The sequence below is a fragment of the Pungitius pungitius genome, chromosome 11 (genome assembly GCF_949316345.1).
Source record: "Pungitius pungitius chromosome 11, fPunPun2.1, whole genome shotgun sequence".
Lineage (NCBI taxonomy): Eukaryota > Metazoa > Chordata > Actinopteri > Perciformes > Gasterosteidae > Pungitius > Pungitius pungitius.
The window spans coordinates 7,140,431-7,158,401 of NC_084910.1; the positions used below are offsets into that span (position 1 = coordinate 7,140,431).

At 43.4% G+C, this 17,971-nt stretch overlaps 1 protein-coding gene across 8 annotated transcripts in view; it reads right to left on the reverse strand.

Moving 5' to 3' along the window:
• adgrb1a (adhesion G protein-coupled receptor B1a) overlaps positions 1 to 17,971 on the reverse strand; it is a 104,514-nt gene that overhangs the window by 76,440 nt on the left and 10,103 nt on the right. For all 8 annotated transcript variants that reach the window (XM_037452948.2, XM_037452943.2, XM_037452941.2 and 5 more), the window contains exon 2: positions 370 to 1,283. In XM_037452948.2, coding sequence (XP_037308845.2) covers positions 370 to 1,138 — 769 coding nt within the window. In that variant the 5' untranslated portion in view covers positions 1,139 to 1,283. The remainder of the gene's footprint in view (positions 1 to 369; positions 1,284 to 17,971) is intronic.

Here is a 17,971-nt window from a genome sequence, read left to right on the forward strand (position 1 = left end):
CCATCAGATGAAACCCAAAACCTTCCATTTGTCTCCCTCCGTCCGTATTCCTCATCCCTACTTCAGCCAAGTCACTTCACTTTTAAGCCAATGATCCTCATTTATTCAAAATCATACACGTTTCACCAGCTTGATTTCTACCAAATATTCCATTTCTCTGTCATCTTGCTGAGAGCAAATGCCAAAGGTGACCTTATGAGGTTTTTCCGTTAGTCTCTTCTTTACTTGTAGTTTTACAGAGAAGCAGACATAATTCTCAATCCCAACAATGCAATTATTTTTGTAGACGGAGCAGTTTATGGATGTAATCTAAAAATACAAAACATTCATTTTTTTACTTCAATCCCGGTCGATGTGTTTCCTACTCACCATTAATCTCAACGTTTTTTCCACCCTCCTTCGCGCTGGGTAAACAGTTTTCGAGGTAAACTCCATTGTGATAACAGCTATCTCCCTGGCTGAGCTGAGGCGGGGGCTCCCAGCACAAACATGGAGTCTGCATGATCCCACAGGGCCGGTTGGAAGTGCTGGAGGTCAGACAGTCCTCCAGCCACTGGCACAGCATCTGACAGGCCGCCATGCTGGGGTTGCGCTTTCCCACCACCAGGTACTCAGTTTTGAAATCCCTATTGCCATCCAGGATGGCCGTACCCACCCGAGGTGGTCCCTTCCTCATTTGGAGGAACTGCTTCCCTGCCTCGAGGAAGGCAACCGGGGCAGAGGAGTCGCACAGTCTCACTACCTCGTCGAAGCTCTCCATGCCCAGGTAGGTACGCGTGGTCTCAAGGAAGGACTCATACTGAAAGATGCGGAGCTGGGACGGCACGCAGAACTCTGTGGGTTTTGTGATCTTAATGAAGACAGTGTAGCGCCGCGGATCAGGGTTCTGCAGGGTCCAGGAGCAAGGCATGCTGGGGAACACCGATGATGACAGGAAGTAGCCAAAAAAGCGGCTCTGGACTAACGTGGAGCAGGAGTCAGACTCTGGGCCCGAGGGGGCTGCATGGCAACAGCCCTGCATCAGGAGCAGAGGGCAAAAGTACAAGAGCAGCACTGGGAGGGACCACCGGGATTGGCCAGGATTCCAAACTACAAGGCTTGTCATGGTGCGTGGACGAAGGGAAGGAGAAGGTTTCATAGGTCGGTAGTTGGTTTCTGGCTTCAGAGGACTCGTCTTCCAGCAGTGTGGGGCAGAGGAAAAAGAGGTGAAGATCCGGGGTTGCTTTTAAAGATCCAACGATGGGCCCGTGGCTGCATCAGTCGACCCAGAGATTCACGAGCACCTGTTGAACGGAGACAAGAAATGAATTAGACTTCATATCATATCAGATTAAATTCATCGCCGCCATGAAGAATCAATTCATCCGACGTTATCGTTTGCTCTGTAAACTGTGTGTGACGGAAGTGGCTCGGGCTCTAGAGGACAACAACAGGTCGGACAGAAGCAGATATAGGGAGGCACTGGAGACACACGTCTGCTACCATATGTGAACTGCCAGCTCATTCATTTATCCAATTAGAAGAATATTAATTAAGAAAGGCAACACCTGCAGCCATCCATTACTCATTACCCAGACAGCAAATTCTTCATTAGCAGTCCTTTTAGTTACGCTGTATTAAAGTTGCTGTTTAACCTGTTCATGAGATGTTAGCAGCATGTTTCTTCTTTTACACATTTTACACATATATACAGAGCTGCTCCCTCTTGAGTATCTCTGCTCTTTTATTTTGCTTTTATTTTGTCCTCAGTGCCCCAATAATAAAATACAAGGTTTTTATTTCATTCAAATCTGTCCGAAAAGAGGTCATGAGGCGGAATCCACAGAGGAACTTACAAACACCTATTCCTAGTGGCCCTTTCTACCTAATACATCAAACAAATTATTCAGCATGTAGGCAACATCAACCAATTGACATTACCAACTAAATACATTTAATTTCAAATAGCTGCCAGGGGATGTTATACATATCTTGATGACATTGTGCTTCTTTGGTGTGTTTAAGCCAGGTCTCCAGACTGAAACAACGTTTGAGTTCTAAGTTGAAATGACAACAATGTTGAAGAACCTTTGACAACTAAAAAACAGCATAAGCCTGATGTAGATTCCCAATGAAGTGAGCATGATGGCAGCAGCACAGCCAAGCTCCTCACTGATCAATCCCAGTGTTCTGACAGAAACACTATGCTTCTGTGGGCATGGGATGGAGTTAAGGAGATTTTGTCACAAACAGCGACATCCAACAGAAAATCCTATTAAAGCTGCCCTTTAGGGGGAATTGCACTGTATGGCTTCTGTGGAGTAAAGTTAATTAGGAAAGCTTTAATCAAACTGCCATCTGGCCTAGTCAACAAAGGCTTTTTTCTCTTTATTGATTACGAGTTCATTCAAAATGTGAATTTAAACAGCTCAATAACTCAAATTCAAAGAGAAAAAGCTCCCATATTTGGGGAATTGAATTGAAGCATTTACATTCATTTGGGAGGTTATTTTGTCCACCAGACTGTCATACTTGTCCCAATAACCTGCCGCATGTAGATGACCCTCACAGACATAAACTCCCACACTTCATCAGGGCCACGAAACAAAACTAATCTGAGCTAAAAAAAAAGCTGTATTTGGACAGAGGTGGAAGTAGCCACCATGTCATCACTCATTGGTTTGTGGACTACAGTTCTCAAGAGTTCTACATCTTGGCCGTGATAGAGAGGATGGACCATCATTTACATCATAAGTTTACAACATCATAAATTTAACGTGTCTCCAGAGTGCACCTAGCTTTGCATTCTTCTCCTAGGGATATTCAGTAAAAATGTTGGGAACACCTCCTTTGTGAGGCACAACCATGGGTGTGAATTCTCAAGAGCTTGAGCTATGGCAAAGAACCTGGATCTAATATCGCTCCGAACCAAAGGGCTTCTCTTCAAGTACAGTGATTCAGTCTCATTGTATCGGAGTCCGCCCTACGTCTCAATCTGCCTCTCCCTGCTCTCATCTGTTCACCCCACACCACAAGGATGTCAAGGAAAAACTACCTCGGCCTCTTTCACCAGACAGGCCTGGCAGTAATGAAATGAATAGCGCTTTAACAGAGGATGAAGAGCCACTCTTTATTGACAGCTCTGCCTCATTGAACAGTGAACGAGGTGATGGAAGTCTGGGGAAACCCTGGAGACAACTCACTGTTCAATCCAGCTCTTTGAATCTCGGCTGTTATGTGCTATTAGGAGTTGGGTTAATGCTATCAGGTGCTATCAGACTATCAATCATAATGGTATCAGGCAGCAAGATTGTAGCTCACCAGTGTTAATTCGTTGCCGAAAACTATGACGAAAAATGTTTGTTAACCTCTTTGCCATGATTAAGACGAGACGAAGGCGTGACGAAAAAAGGATCTTAAAAACGAAAAACTATGACTAAATCTATTCTAACGAGACGAGACGAAAATGTTGGTGGATTTTTTTTTCCCCTAAATTTGCATACACCTAACAGACGTGGACAAAGTACGGGCTGCCGTAAGGCGGTTATTAAAGACTCGGACCCAGACCACTCGGTCACTGTGGGGGCAGCGGTGGTTCTTTTCACCGATACGGACCGCGACGACTATTTTACACAATTTTACAGGTGAGTGTGTGCTTCCTTGGTTTAGCTCCGCTGTCTCGGTTTAGCTAACTGTTAGCAGGCTAAAGCTGCGGAACTTCAGAGACCGATGTGCTTGGAGATGAAGACCCGTTAAACAAACCTGGCGGCTGGTCGGCCAGGAGTGATGTTCATGTGGACCTGGCTGCTCAGTTTTCTGGCGACGGTAGCCAGCGTTACCTCGACTGAATGAGACAGTCCGTTACGGTAGACTTCTACAAACACGTCAAAATAATAAAATCCTTGCAGGGTTCTGAAGCCTCACGCATTGATTTTTACAGTGGAAACAATAAAGGACTTTTCTGTTGGCCATGTCAAAAGCCTTGCGAATAAACAGACAAAGACAACAAAGTGTTGCATTTAGGTCCCTTGTTCTCATAAATTCAGCAGAGCTTTACACCATTGCAAATTTGTTAAATATCCTTGCAAATAAATGCTTTGCTACTTGTTAAAAGCCCAAACCTTTCTTTTAATGATTTTTCACGTCATTCATATTAGCCCGCAAGTCAAAGTTTGCCCCCCCCCCCCCTGCTATAGACCTATCCTAGAAGGGATATCTAATGGACAACTTAAGTACTGTAAGCTAGACTATTATGCAGTTTTAGACACAACACAGGGGGTACCTGGGCCTGAGAAAGGAAGAAAAGGAGTTTAATAAGGCTAATAAATGTGACTAAAAGTAAGAAGGATTAAAATGACTAAATGTGACTAAAACTAACATGCATTTTCGTCTAAAAGACTACGACTAAATCAAAAATAGCTGCCAAAATTAACACTGTAGCTCAATCACGCTGCACGCTCAGTATTTCAGGCTTTTCCAGATGGAGCACAGGTTTCAGGAGAGGTGGCACGGAGTATTGCATGACTCAATGTTCTTTAATACATTATCATATAATTAAATCAATACATTCCAAAATTTCAAAACACTGCGCTGTTTTTCAACCGGAACCTGAGCAAATTCAATTTCAGAGTGAGGAAGTTCTTCACTTGGTGGGAATTCTAGTGTTCTGTTGCTTCGGCATTCCTCATTTCTTTTCACCCGTGGCGGGAACAGCAAGCAATTAAAAGAACAAAGGTGTTGCATTAGCCAGCAGCCTAGAAGCATGGATCCATGTAAACACGGCCAACAGGCTGGCACTGTGAGCGAGGCAGAACAAAGGCCCAATCACAGGGAAGCAACAGGCCCTCAGACGTAGATGTAGAGGGAGCGAGAGATGGGGACGGAGACAAAGAAGCCACTGATGACACAATGATAGAGTCACACGGAGCATCTCTTCTCACATCGGCAGCACGGGGATTACAGCCTGATTAGCAGAGCAACATAGGGAGCAGCTGTATTAAACTACGAGGCACAAAGCCACCGGGCTCTGTGAGACGCAGACGGATTCCCTACTTTCTCAAGTACAAATTGCCATTGTGCGTTATCAAACCTCATTCCACAAGGACCAGGCTACTCGGTCTGTGCATTTGATGTTCACATGAACAATCTGAGGCATGGGAAATGAGGGGGAAATGGCAGTTGAAAGTCAGATATGTTCCAGTAAATCACTTGTAATCATTATTACTCGCAGCAAAACTAACACTAACTTTAGAATTTGGCAAATTACAAATCCAAATGAAATAAAAGACTGCCGAAAACCAGTGTGAAAACAGCCGTGTTAAAAGGCTGAGACAGTATACAAGGAGGAAATGAGAGCATCTCTATCTCTTATTGAGTTTCATTATAGGAAATGTAAGCATATTGTAAACTGGGTTTTAATTTAGCAGTATGCAGAGGATTTCATGAAGCTAGGTAGTGCAGCAAGACAGTGTTATTCCCCGTGAGACATGTTGATTCCTAACATTATATGTTCCTTTTATTGTAATATTGTCATCTTGAAGATTACAGTCATAGATTAACTACAGCCACAATTAACACAATTAAAATGTGTTCTTATTTGCACAAATAGGAGTTTATTTCTATTTTTCCATCATTTAAAAAAGCATAGATGGAGGAGTCACTTATTTATTGTTTTTTTTATTCAACATGTACAGATTGTTGGAGCGATGGACATTTTTCTGTAATTCTTCAAACTGCTTTACAGGAAGCAGATGTGAATTTGTGTCGTAGTTGATGGCTAAAGTTTTAGTAAAACTAGACAGTTATAACAGATTGTAGCGCAGGTAGCAAAGGGAGAATCACCCAAATGTAATGCAAAAAAATGATTCAATAAAAGAATGATGTTACAATCCAAGTGTCCAAAGAGCAAAAGTTAAAACAAGAGAAAGAAGAAGATTGGGGCCGAGCAGACCATAAAAAAGGGGACGCTCACTCTGACAAGCAGGACAAACTAAAACTGGGAACAGACTAAATCAAGCTGTGCATGTGACGAATCGAGCACAAGAACTCAATGAATATGTTCATCTAACCCAACGGGGGGATATTACATTTGATGCTCAAGTTGCTTAAAGTTAAATTGGTGTTTGAAAAAGAGCAAAACCTCTTCTGAATGCTAATGGAGCAGAGGGCTGTAGGATCGAGGGCTGAGAGGACGTGACACAGACCTGGTGAGCCTCAATGGTCCCTTGTAACAAACACACACTTTTTTAATACCTTAAAAGCAGACATTATTAATGGTCAAAATGTGCCTATATGAAAGCCGGACAAATGTATGCAGTCTTATACTATTGGTGAAAAAGAAGTACAATACTGTAATACTAGTTTTTCCAACACCGCCTCATCCTCTTTTGCGCATTGACTGCTATTAAAATCCAAATCTAGAAACTAGACACATTTCAGCAGCCTTCAAAGATAAATAAGGACACAGCAAAGAAAACTCCAATATTAGAAATGTAGACATTTGTTTGGTGTCCCACTTGCTAATGAAACACTATTTGAGTCCATTTAAGGATCTCACACAACAGCAGGTCAAGGTTACCAGCTTTTCCCTTTCATTGTAAAGGCTGAGTAAGTTTAATTTTAAGATATAATACTCCTATATGTGAGATCACATGGGCCATGCATTGGCAGAATCGGAGATAATGGGCACCTGTATCTCCCACCACAGCCCAGTGGGATGAACAGTTATTCCAGAGCTCGTCACATCGTCATACGAACAACATCAAGAATTTATTGTAACTTATCATTATAATACTAATATAAAAAGAGTGGAGTATCTGCTAAAAGTATTTAGTTAAAACATTGTCAATAGCTAGATGTAAAACCATTTTTGTAAGACGGTTTTCAAAAATGGAATAAAAAGTTTGCAAATGATTTAGTTAATCGATAACAAATACTTGATAACGTTCATCATTAATGTTATTATAATTCAAGTGTTATTCCTCTTGCATGATGATTGTCATCCAACCGGAGCACCCAATGGACTCGTGGGCTGACCTGGGGGTGGGGGTGTTTCTTCAGCCTCACCAAACAAAACAAGTCTCCTAAATGGAAGATAATCACGTGTCCCTGCTGATAAATGGGTACACCACTTTGAATGCCAAAGTCTCCCTGATGGGCTGGGCACACAGAACACAAGCACACACAGCTGCTCAGCGTTCAGACACAGTTCCATTACAGTGTGGGGAATGTTTGATTGATGCACCAGCTCAAAATACAGTAACAAAAAGGTAAAGGACTAGAAAAGGAAGCTTTCATGCTTTGCACGGTGTGTTAAGAGACAAGTCACAGCAGCAACGTGTGGGAGGAATGTACATACTTCAGCGTGAAAATCTGCAGTGCAGCATGTCTTGGAGATGACAATAAGCCTCCATCAACAAACGCTACGTATGCAGGCAGCCTAACACTTCCGCTTGAAAGCACTTTGAGATGACTAGAAACTATTTACAATATCCTCGCATCAAAATAGATAAAAGAAAACCTTTCCGCACAAAAATGGGCATACATGAAACGTTGGCAGAGCCTCATCCAACGTCTGATGAAAGACTGATAAGGAGATGAGCCAGCGCTGATGACCCTCTGAGCTTCATGGTCCTGTGGTGGGTGGTCTCCCCTCGGACTCGTGGGGGGGAGCACTGGAGCCACTAAAGCACCACAAGTGTAAATGAACATGTCTATTACCAGGTTTACTGCAGGAGCACAGCACAGCCGAGCATTTGGATCTTTGAATTAATACATTTAATGAGATTGAAAGGTTTCACTAGGAGTTCTCTCTGACTGGCTGATTTCACACAGGATGGGTTGTGCGTTTTCTCCCAGTGAGCCGATACCACTCACACACTGCAGCTGGGACACGTTTGGAATGTTGTGTCTCTCTTGTGGCTCATTCTTGTCTGCTTTGACTGACAAATGACTGTATAATAGACCCATCCACTGGAAGGCTTGCAGTCCCCGTTTGGGCCATGTGCAGGATGGCACCAGTGAACAGTAGTGACCATATTTGGACTAACGACGAGTCATACTCCTGTGTTAAGGGTAGCGACTTGTCAATCACAAAGTCGCCCAGCCCTAAAGCATTACCTGCTTTATGGTTAATCACTGAGACGTCCGCATGTCTCATGTCCTGCATCATAAAATTCACAATATTCAAGTGACAAAATCCATGCCAACTATTGTAGTCGATTAGTTTGTGCATCCCACCGAATGGGAAAGGGTTCCACACAACAGCTGTGTTTAAGTGCATCTACAGTTTAATGCAGCCTTAATTGGCTTCTATCCAGATGAGAGTTTATGATTAAGTGTGATTTCAGATAACTGTTTTGCCAAATATGGAGAAAAGTTGTTTTACCAACACATTAACGGGCTGATGATGACAAAGCTTGTTTCCACGTCTCATGGATGCGGTCACAGTGCCGCTCAGCCCACAGCCAGAGTCTTGATGCAGGCGGGGGTGTTATCTCTCCTCCTAATACCCATATCGCTCAGAAGGGATGTTCCTGATGGCGATGTGATGGTCATGTTTTTTTTCCCACTAGCGCTATAAGTCTCCGTATAATGGCCACTTTGTTCTACGACGTAATCGCATTAATATGAAAGGCAATTGCTCTGGATAGCAAATCAAATCAAGTCAGATCCCATTCAGATGAAAATGAGCTAATCACAAAAGCTGTGTGTTTGCACAAAGGCAAGAGGATTAAAACAGAGAGAGGACATCATACGTAACTTGCTGCTTTCAAATGTCATCTGAGCCGTGTCTCCATCCGACATTTCACATGCCTATACGTCATTGTGCTGCTTCCAGACCTGCAGAGACCTGCGCCCAATTTGAAGCACGCTGGATGCATCCGTTTCAAATGGGTGGCTTTTTATATAACCAGCCCTCTCCTAATAATCCACTAATCAACTAATCCAGTGTAATCCTGCCTCCCACATCCCCCTTAATTCTAACTCGATGGGGAAGCAAATACCTACTACAGGTACAAATGAGTGTGACAGGGTGTACTACCGCAGGTCGAGGACAGCAGGGGAGACGATACATGAGAGGACGTTTGTTTCATTTGACTGAGACAGAAGCGGAGCTAAGGACGGGCAAAATGCTCCAAGCTTAGAAAGGTGTGGACTTAATTCTACTTTCCTAGCCGGACGTGGCCTTTCACTGGCCGTGGGACCCCAATGTTCCCCAAAGAAAGATTACTTTTGCACATCTGTGGTTTAACATATAGATGTAACTTTTAGGAGGGTAGATGGAACATACACACTCTCTCTTTGATGGACAAAAAAAGCAGATCAATCTCTTCTGAAACTGAAAGTGACATCATTGTAATGATTATGTCGCTCAGTATTGATTGGTTAGAACAAGATGGACATTTGATTCAGGACGGGAGGAGGGTACATGAACACATTGCCAATATGTCAAGTAATACTGACTCTGAGCCAGAGTCAAACACTCTGCTTTATTTTTCTTCCATCTGAACATCACGGTTCCAGCAATAACGGTATGCAGCTCTGTGGCAATCAACAACCATTGGACCACCATGATTCATAATCCAAACTCAAGTTGAAATGAAATATGTTTTTGATGCAATTGGTCATTGTTTGCATGGATCATTCAATCAGGATTCATTTTGATCAAATAGTTTTAGAAGATTTGTGGGACACACAAAAAATGATCCCCACTAAAATGCTTTCAATCATATTTATTTTTGCCAAATTTGCTCTATTTTTTACATTGTTATTCATCTAATTCCATTGTAAAGACTCTCCCTTTTACAACCGTTGCCAACGGTGATGAGTCAACAGAGCTGATGCCTGAGCTGAAGTGTTGTCGAGTGGAGAGGAGCATGGAGCTGATGGTATCCAATACACCGCAGTGTATGAGAGTAAAAGTACACCACCAAATGCATGTTGTACATCGCGTCCCGACATTATGCTCAATGACACACACCCACAGGACAGCAATGACTTCAGCCAATCGTGTAAACCACTTCAGAGGATGATGAGGCAACTCCGCACATCACCTCACAGTCGATGAAGCGGATTTTTACTTGTATTTCCTCATAGTTCTTATGTCTGTTGATAAATCCATTAGGCGTCCTTCTACGGCCTCAACCAAAAAATAGTTTGAAATTCCTTTTGCGATGTGATTCCAAAGCATTTCAACCAGCCAACCAGCAGGCTGACGCCGATCTGACGCTGGATTGGACGTTAACACATTGATAATTAGTGCACTTAGGAAACAAAACAAAAAAACTAATTTGAAAATACATAATCCGTCGTCGTACTTCACTGGACGATTGGACGAGCCGCTTTCCCAGCGAGATGAGGGGGTGATTATTCATGGGATGTATTTACCTTCACACAGTACTCTGCTGCACATGTGTACGAACCCAACCATCAGATGTGCTGGGAGACGCCCACACACCCCATGCACCTATTCAAACAGCGTTAACATAATTATTATTAAAATAATAACTATTATTGTATTAAGACCGGCAACTATGTTGCCAACTATACCTGCAATTAATCGTGTGAAACCTTAATTAGAATCAAGATCTATAATCAGAGTTTAACACTAAGCACAAAGCAAGTTTCCTCTCAGCTTAGCAAAACACTAATTGTCCAGCACAGATATTGTAGCAATAGAACAGATTCAGCCATTGCCACTTATGAAAAAGGGGGTTGATTGGAGCCCAGAAGGAGCATTGAAAAGGCCTCAGCACTAACCAACCCAGTGAAATCCAACTATATCAAAACATGTGTTTTGCTTTGAAGTGGCCATTTGAAACGCTAAGAACATTTTTCTTTCTAATGCATGTAGCAGAATGGAGCCTGAATGTGTGGCCTCTGTGGTGGTCTTTGAAATGATTGAATTCTGACACATTTTCAACACGTGTAAAACCTTTGAAATCGACACAGTCATTGCAGAAGTTTGTGCAGCACCAAGGGCCCGTGCATGGGAGGCCTCTGGAGCCAGTGAGCGTGAGAGAGGAAGTTAACAGGGAGAGAGTGGGATTCACAGGCTCAGAGCACAATGAAAGAGCTTGTCGGTACTAAAGTGTGTGTTGAGCGAGCAGGCGCTGTGGCTTAAATCCTCCTCAGACTATTTGCAGCCCTGAAATCTAATTTCACAGGTTGTGTTACTGTTTTTGTCTATTTTGGGGTTGAGGGTATGAATCAGTGTAATTCACTGGTTGGACGATGGAGGAAGCCTGCACACATTTGGAATTCAGGTTCTGTGACTGCACTTGTTCTCCAGCCATGTGCTGCACACAGGACTTATTTCCTCAATATGCACTATGGCAACACACATTTAACATCAACCTATTGACCGTAACTCAATAACAGAATTGTCCCAGACCAGCTTCTTGGCCCCCGACTATATACACTCACCGGCCACTTTATTAGGTACACCTGTCCAACTGCTCGTTAACACTTAATTTCTAAGCAGCCAATCACATGGCGGCAACTCAGTGCATTTAATGCATGTAGACATTGTCAAGACAATCTCCTGCAGTTCAAACCGAGCATCATTATGGGGAAGAAAGGTGATTTGAGTGACTTTGAACGTGGCATGATTGTTGGTGCCAGAAGGGCTGGTCTGAGTATTTCAGAAACTGCTAATCTACTGGGATTTTCACGCACAACCATCTCTAGGGTTTACAGAGAATGGTCCAAAAAAGAAAAAACATCCAGTGAGCGGCAGTTCTGTGGGCGGAAATGCCTTGTTGATGCCAGAGGTCAGAGGAGAATGGCCAGACTGGTTCAAGCTGATAGAAGGGCAACAGTGACTCAAATAACCACCCGTTACAACCAAGGTGGGCATAAGAGCATCTCTGAACGCACAGTACGTCGAACTTTGAGGCAGATGGGCTACAGCAGCAGAAGACCACACCGGGTGCCACTCCTTTCAGCTAAGAACAGGAAACTGAGGCTACAATTTGCACAAGCTCATCGAAATTGGACAATAGAAGATTGGAAAAACGTTGCCTGGTCTGATGAGTCTCGATTTCTGCTGCGACATTCGGATGGTAGGGTCAGAATTTGGCGTCTACAACATGAAAGCAAGGATCCATCCTGCCTTGTATCAACGGTTCAGGCTGGTGGTGGTGGTGTCATGGTGTGGGGAATATTTTCTTGGCACTCTTGGTACCAATTGAGCATCGTTGCAACGCCACAGCCTACCTGAGTATTGTTGCTGACCATGTCCATCCCTTTATGACCACAATGTACCCAACTTCTGATGGCTACTTTCAGCAGGATAAAGCGCCATGTCATAAAGCTGGAATCATCTCAGACTGGTTTCTTGAACATGACAATGAGTTCGCTGTACTCAAATGGCCTCCACAATCACCAGATCTCAATCCAATAGAGCATCTTTGGGATGTGGGTGGAACGGGAGATTCGCATCATGGATGTGCAGCCGACAAATCTGCGGCAACTGTGTGATGCCATCATGTCAATATGGACCAAACTCCCTGAGGAATGCTTCCAGCACCTTGTTGAATCTATGCCACGAAGAATTGAGGCAGTTCTGAAGGCAAAAGGGGGTCCAACCCGTTACTAGCATGGGGTACCTAATAAAGTGGCCGGTGAGTGTACATCATTGGTTCGTAGTCATTTATATGTCCATCGGGCTTAGCCGTGACTACGGTGTTTGAACGTTAGTGACTGATGGGCAGGTGGCACTATTCACGGTGGCTCATCAGTGCGTCAATGATGACATGTAATAATGAGCTGTGATTGGTCCGAAGACTGGAAAAGAGACATCTAAGTACTGTCCATTTACCACTAACCTAGTATTTCAAATATAGTACTTCAGATATACCAGCATGCCCAGTGTTTTCCCTAGGTTTACAAATTCGGTGGGGGGGGGGGGGGTAGTGGTCCGGCAAATGGTTTGGCCAGCTGGGGGGCGGGAGGTACTGATGCCCTACTACATAAAATTGCAGTTTGTAAATACAGATGCAAACAAAATGTAGTCAAGAGTAATTTATGTTAGACATACAAGCTCATTACAATGTATATCAGGACCTACAGGGTCTGAGTTAGGGTTCAGCTCTGCTGGAGCACAGTGCGAAGGACACTGTAAGACCCAATACACAGGGAGCTTGTGCTGTGTGTGTACTGGTGCTCTATTGATTATGGTTGATGTGGTGGTGAAATCTGAAGCCTCCTGCTGGAACTGAAAGCTAGGAAATACATACTGGAAGTTCACATGAGCAACGTTGTGAAAAAGAATTCCCTAGCAAGAACCACGCCTTGCGTTTAACAATTTCATTTGTGAGACATGAGCGATCGTTATTGTTGAGGGATTCTGTCTAGTCCGTCGGACTGGGGAGCTACGTGGGAGGGCACGACAAACCCCTTCAGGACTTTACGAAAAAGCTATAAGCAAAGGCCTCCATATGTCCCAGCATGCATTGCATACACCGGTATGTTTCTGAAGGCATCATACTTTATGATTCAAGCAGCAAAAAGCTGTATTTTCTACTTGGCAAAAGCTTGAGCAGTCTGCTGTTGACTCTTCATCCTTTTTCAATAAAAACACTTTGTTGAATACGAATAGAGCAAAATAATGCGTCCTCAGCAAACGACTAGTCGTGTTCTCAGAAAAAGATGGTTCTAAATACTAAATGCTGCATTAAGGGTGTGAAATTGAATGCACCATAGTGCTGACCATGAACGGCAATGTCCCCGGTTCTACGACATTTGTCGCACTCCAGGTTCAAACAAAAAATGTAATGTATGCATACATTTTGCACAGAAACGGAATTACTGATTGCTTGGTTCAAGATGCATTCTATACGTGCACCCTTGATCACTACGCTAATGCCTGTAGGTCAACACACACATTGGTAGTAAGCAGACGCCGGCGCCTACTCAACTGATATACTTCCAATGGACTCGAGCAAAAGTAGGACTTTGGCTTTAGAGAGGACAGGTGCATTGAAGCTGAGCTGGAGACCTGATTGTAGAGGCTGTGATGAGGATCTGAGTGTGGGAATAGTCTGAATAGACAGACCTGCTCTGTGCTATGTGTGTGGAGGGTTCCCGGGGTTGAAGGGCTCCATTGAGACCCCTCTCCTCTTTTCCTCTCATTGCCATGCCAGCTGCCCACACTCGGCCGTGACGGCTGAAATATTTACCACTCTGTTTACCAGGGACGTCCTGACTGACACCCTACCCCCAACGCCGCCAAGCTCCTCCTCTTTACCTAAATCTCCATCCGTCGCGTTCTCCGTCCCCCACCACTCCTTTAGCTGGCTCTGAGCGTCCGACACTGGTTCCGTCCATAATAGACTCGTTGAGTGGCGGCTTTGAATCCTGTACCTTTCTAATGATTTTTGCACTTCCCTCAGTGTTTCACCCACAATGAAAATGTCACAAGGATATTTACAAGTACACAAGCTGCCAAACAAAGCTTATTGTAGTCCGGGGATGCATGGCGGGGAGCAAAATCCATATATACTACCATCCAATGCAGGGAATTTGGCAGGCACATGTGGACTGAGAAGTGTGGACAGCCGGCATATGCACAAAAGAATAAATGGCATGGATGGATTTGAACTCTGTGTGTGTGTGTGTGTGATGTCCAGGCTATCATAGCAGTTGTGTCATAACAAACGTTTTACATAAATGAATTTCAGCATTCCAGAATTGAGGTTCTCTTCCTGGTTGTTAATGCATTCTTTTGTTCCTCTTTTAATTTTTTTATTTCCTTGGATTGCCACTAGCGAACTTGTAGCAATCATGGCAAGGGTTGTGAATTTATTACTTTGAACCTGGCTAATTATAAATTTAAAATGAAACTAGTCTAAAGCAAGAAAATCCATCCATCCATCTATCCATCTTCTCATCTCCATCACAGAGGGTGGCTGGAGTCAATCCCAGACAAAATGGGGCAAGAGACGGAGGACACCCTGGATTGATTGCAAGCCAATCGCAGGGCTGACTCAGAAACAAAGAACCATTCATATGATCAAGGGCAATTTAGAGTCAATTAACCTAATCCCAGAGCATGTCTGGACTGTGGGAGGAAGCCGGAGTACACAGCAGGAACATGCAGAGTCCGCACAGAAAGGCTGCTGAGTGGAATGGAACCCACAACCTTCTGTGAGGCGGCAGTGCTAAACCCCACAACACTGTGCTCCCCAAAATAATGGTATACATCTCTATTATAAGAGCACTCTTGCAAAAATGTATTTGTTAGTTACAGTTTGAACGTGAATAAAAGTATTGTATTTGTATCACAGCCTGTTATTGTTTCCTTCCTACATCCACCATCCCGCTCAAATACTCACTCTAGTAGCAATCGTGGATTAACCTTCTGAATAAATAGCTCTGTAAAAATGACCTGCTTCCTTCTATCTGAAAAACTACATTGAGCAGCTTTTTACTAAATTGCTGTGCCTTTTTTTTTTACAAATGATATATACCTCAAAGCGACAGAATAGCTCAAACACCCACACAGGTCCTACTTCTAATGACCACTAGGGGGGCTAATAAGCGCTTCTCCCCAAGTCTGCCTGTATACAGTAAACCTGACAAGACATGGGTCTCCTTTCTATCTTTGCTATCTCCTTTTCTACGTCCTATCTATCTCCCTGCAGTTGCCATCTATGCCATGCTCTTAAACGCCTGAGGGCTGTTGGTGTGATTCCTCAGTGCAGAAGTACGAATAAATAACAGTTCAAAAAAATAAACACTATATGCCTTTAGGGCACAATTACCCAATGCCAGCCTTTATTACTGCGGCTCCTCTACAAACATTCCCTGAGGGATATGGCCATGAAGCCAACACGGCACCTCCCTACTCCCCAGAGTAATGGATTTGTGATATCCTGTTCGCCATATGGAGCCGTCGGCCAAATATACATAGACAACCTGAAAGTGTTTCTCTTCACTGCACCCACATGTTCAGAACTCTTCTGACTTGTTCAACCAAAGCTGTCCTAAAGCATATATGCATTTCCTGTACGGGGTCATGCACACAGTTTTTTCCAACTATAAGGATTAAGACTGACAGCAAAAGGAAGACAATGATTCAAACAATTGCACCGTCTGCTCTACATACCGCTGGGTGTCCATGTATGAGGTTACCAATAAAGTTTTGTAAATTACTCGTCTGTTTTTCATTCATTACACATTCCACAGGAAAGTCAGATTTTGATTGTAATGCTACGTTCACACCGAACGCAGCGCAAACGTGTCGTGTCGCCTCAAACACTGCAACGCCAAACGCGCCACAGGACTCTCAGAGTACGTTTGTGGTCAATTCGCGTGTATTGCGTAATCACGCCCAACGCAACGGAGAGGGGGCGTGGTTTATTACCCTGAAACAGTTCAACTTTTCGTCATTGTTTTTCCTCGCATCGACCCTGGAAACATAGAGACCTTTGTACTAGTTGCTCTTCCTTGAGGTCCGGATGTTGTGGTTGAATTTTTAGCGGTTGAATTATTTGCGGTTGAATATTTTAACATTGGATTATATGCCGAAGTTGTATTGGGTGCTCGCTCCTTTTGCTTGACGCACCCTCCTGATCTTGAATCTAGAATGGATTGCTCTTCCTTGAGGTCCCGGATGTTGTGGTTGAATTTTTTGCAGAATTTTGACGTTGAAAAACATTCAGATACATCATTTTAATGCGTAAATATTCAGTGCTAGAAATTCAATCACCTTTTTCTTTCAAAACCTGATGACACAGATTTACTTCCATAGACATCGTATGCTTAAGCACAACCAAACGGCTTTTTTTTAAAGCTACACACATTATCGTTGATCAAACTTCCTCAATATGAATTAATATTTAGTAGCAGTGTGTCGTCATACAATTACCCTGCTCTACATTCAGTGCAGTGATGGGATGTTGTAAAAAAAGCACATATAGTTGTTTGCTGTTTGTTAAAGTGCCAGGTCTTTTCCCCACCAGTATAGGTACGAGCATGTATCGTACAGCTCGGGATACCGGTGTCTGCTAAACGTCAGTGGCGATGGGGAGCATCTCGGCCGCAGCGCCACAACGTTTTGTCGCCAAAGATGCAATATTGAAACATGGAGAATGTCTAACACAACCATGTCATATATTTGACCGTGATGTTATGTTAAAAGACGTTACGGTTATCTCACTTAAGAATTTGTTAGGCCAAAAGAAAAAAAGAATTCAATCCACGACAGCTTGAATCTGTTTTGATATATCATGTGTGAATGGGTGGCTTTTTCTTCTTTGTATGTAGGTGTGTGTCTGTGGGCGTGCACACTGTCCTCCTGTGAGAGACAGTGCGTCCTTGGTGGCTGGACATTATGTACATGGCTGATTATACCCATTGACAGGCCAGCTTCATCACTGCGGACCAAGCAGCCAAAACCTACCCCTCCCCCCACGGCACATTCCAGCTCTTCACAAACGCTCTGCTCTTTTTCTTAAAGACATATTTTGATCCACATTTTATTTCCACTGAGCAAGCCCACATTAAACTAATGGTCTGTGGCTTCTATATTTCCATTAACGTATGTTTTTCCTGCTCTTACAGTGGTTCAAGATAAAGTTAAAGTAGTTGATAAAAGTTTGAACATTTTGTGTTACTGTGAAGTCTTTACAAAGACAAACCATTGGGTGCACAGCCAACGAAGCGGCATGTGTTTCCTCATTTCTTTGGCAGAAAAAGTTAGCACAAGCAGTGTGTCAGAGAGCAGACAATGAAAACAAAGTCAAGCTTCATCAACAAAGAATCTAATCTGTTGAAATGAAACCTTTGAGAGGTTCCAGAGTGGGCAGATGGTGGGTAGAGTGAATTAAAGGCCAATAACGTTTAGCTTCTTCAGTGGACACCGGCGGGCACTTGATTTTGTATTTGCCTGATATCAGTTAGCGTTCAATGCTCTCTCTTTAACCCAAAGTCAGGGCAAAACCATTGGTCTGTATCAAACAGCTCCACAAAGTGTTTCCCTGCTGCC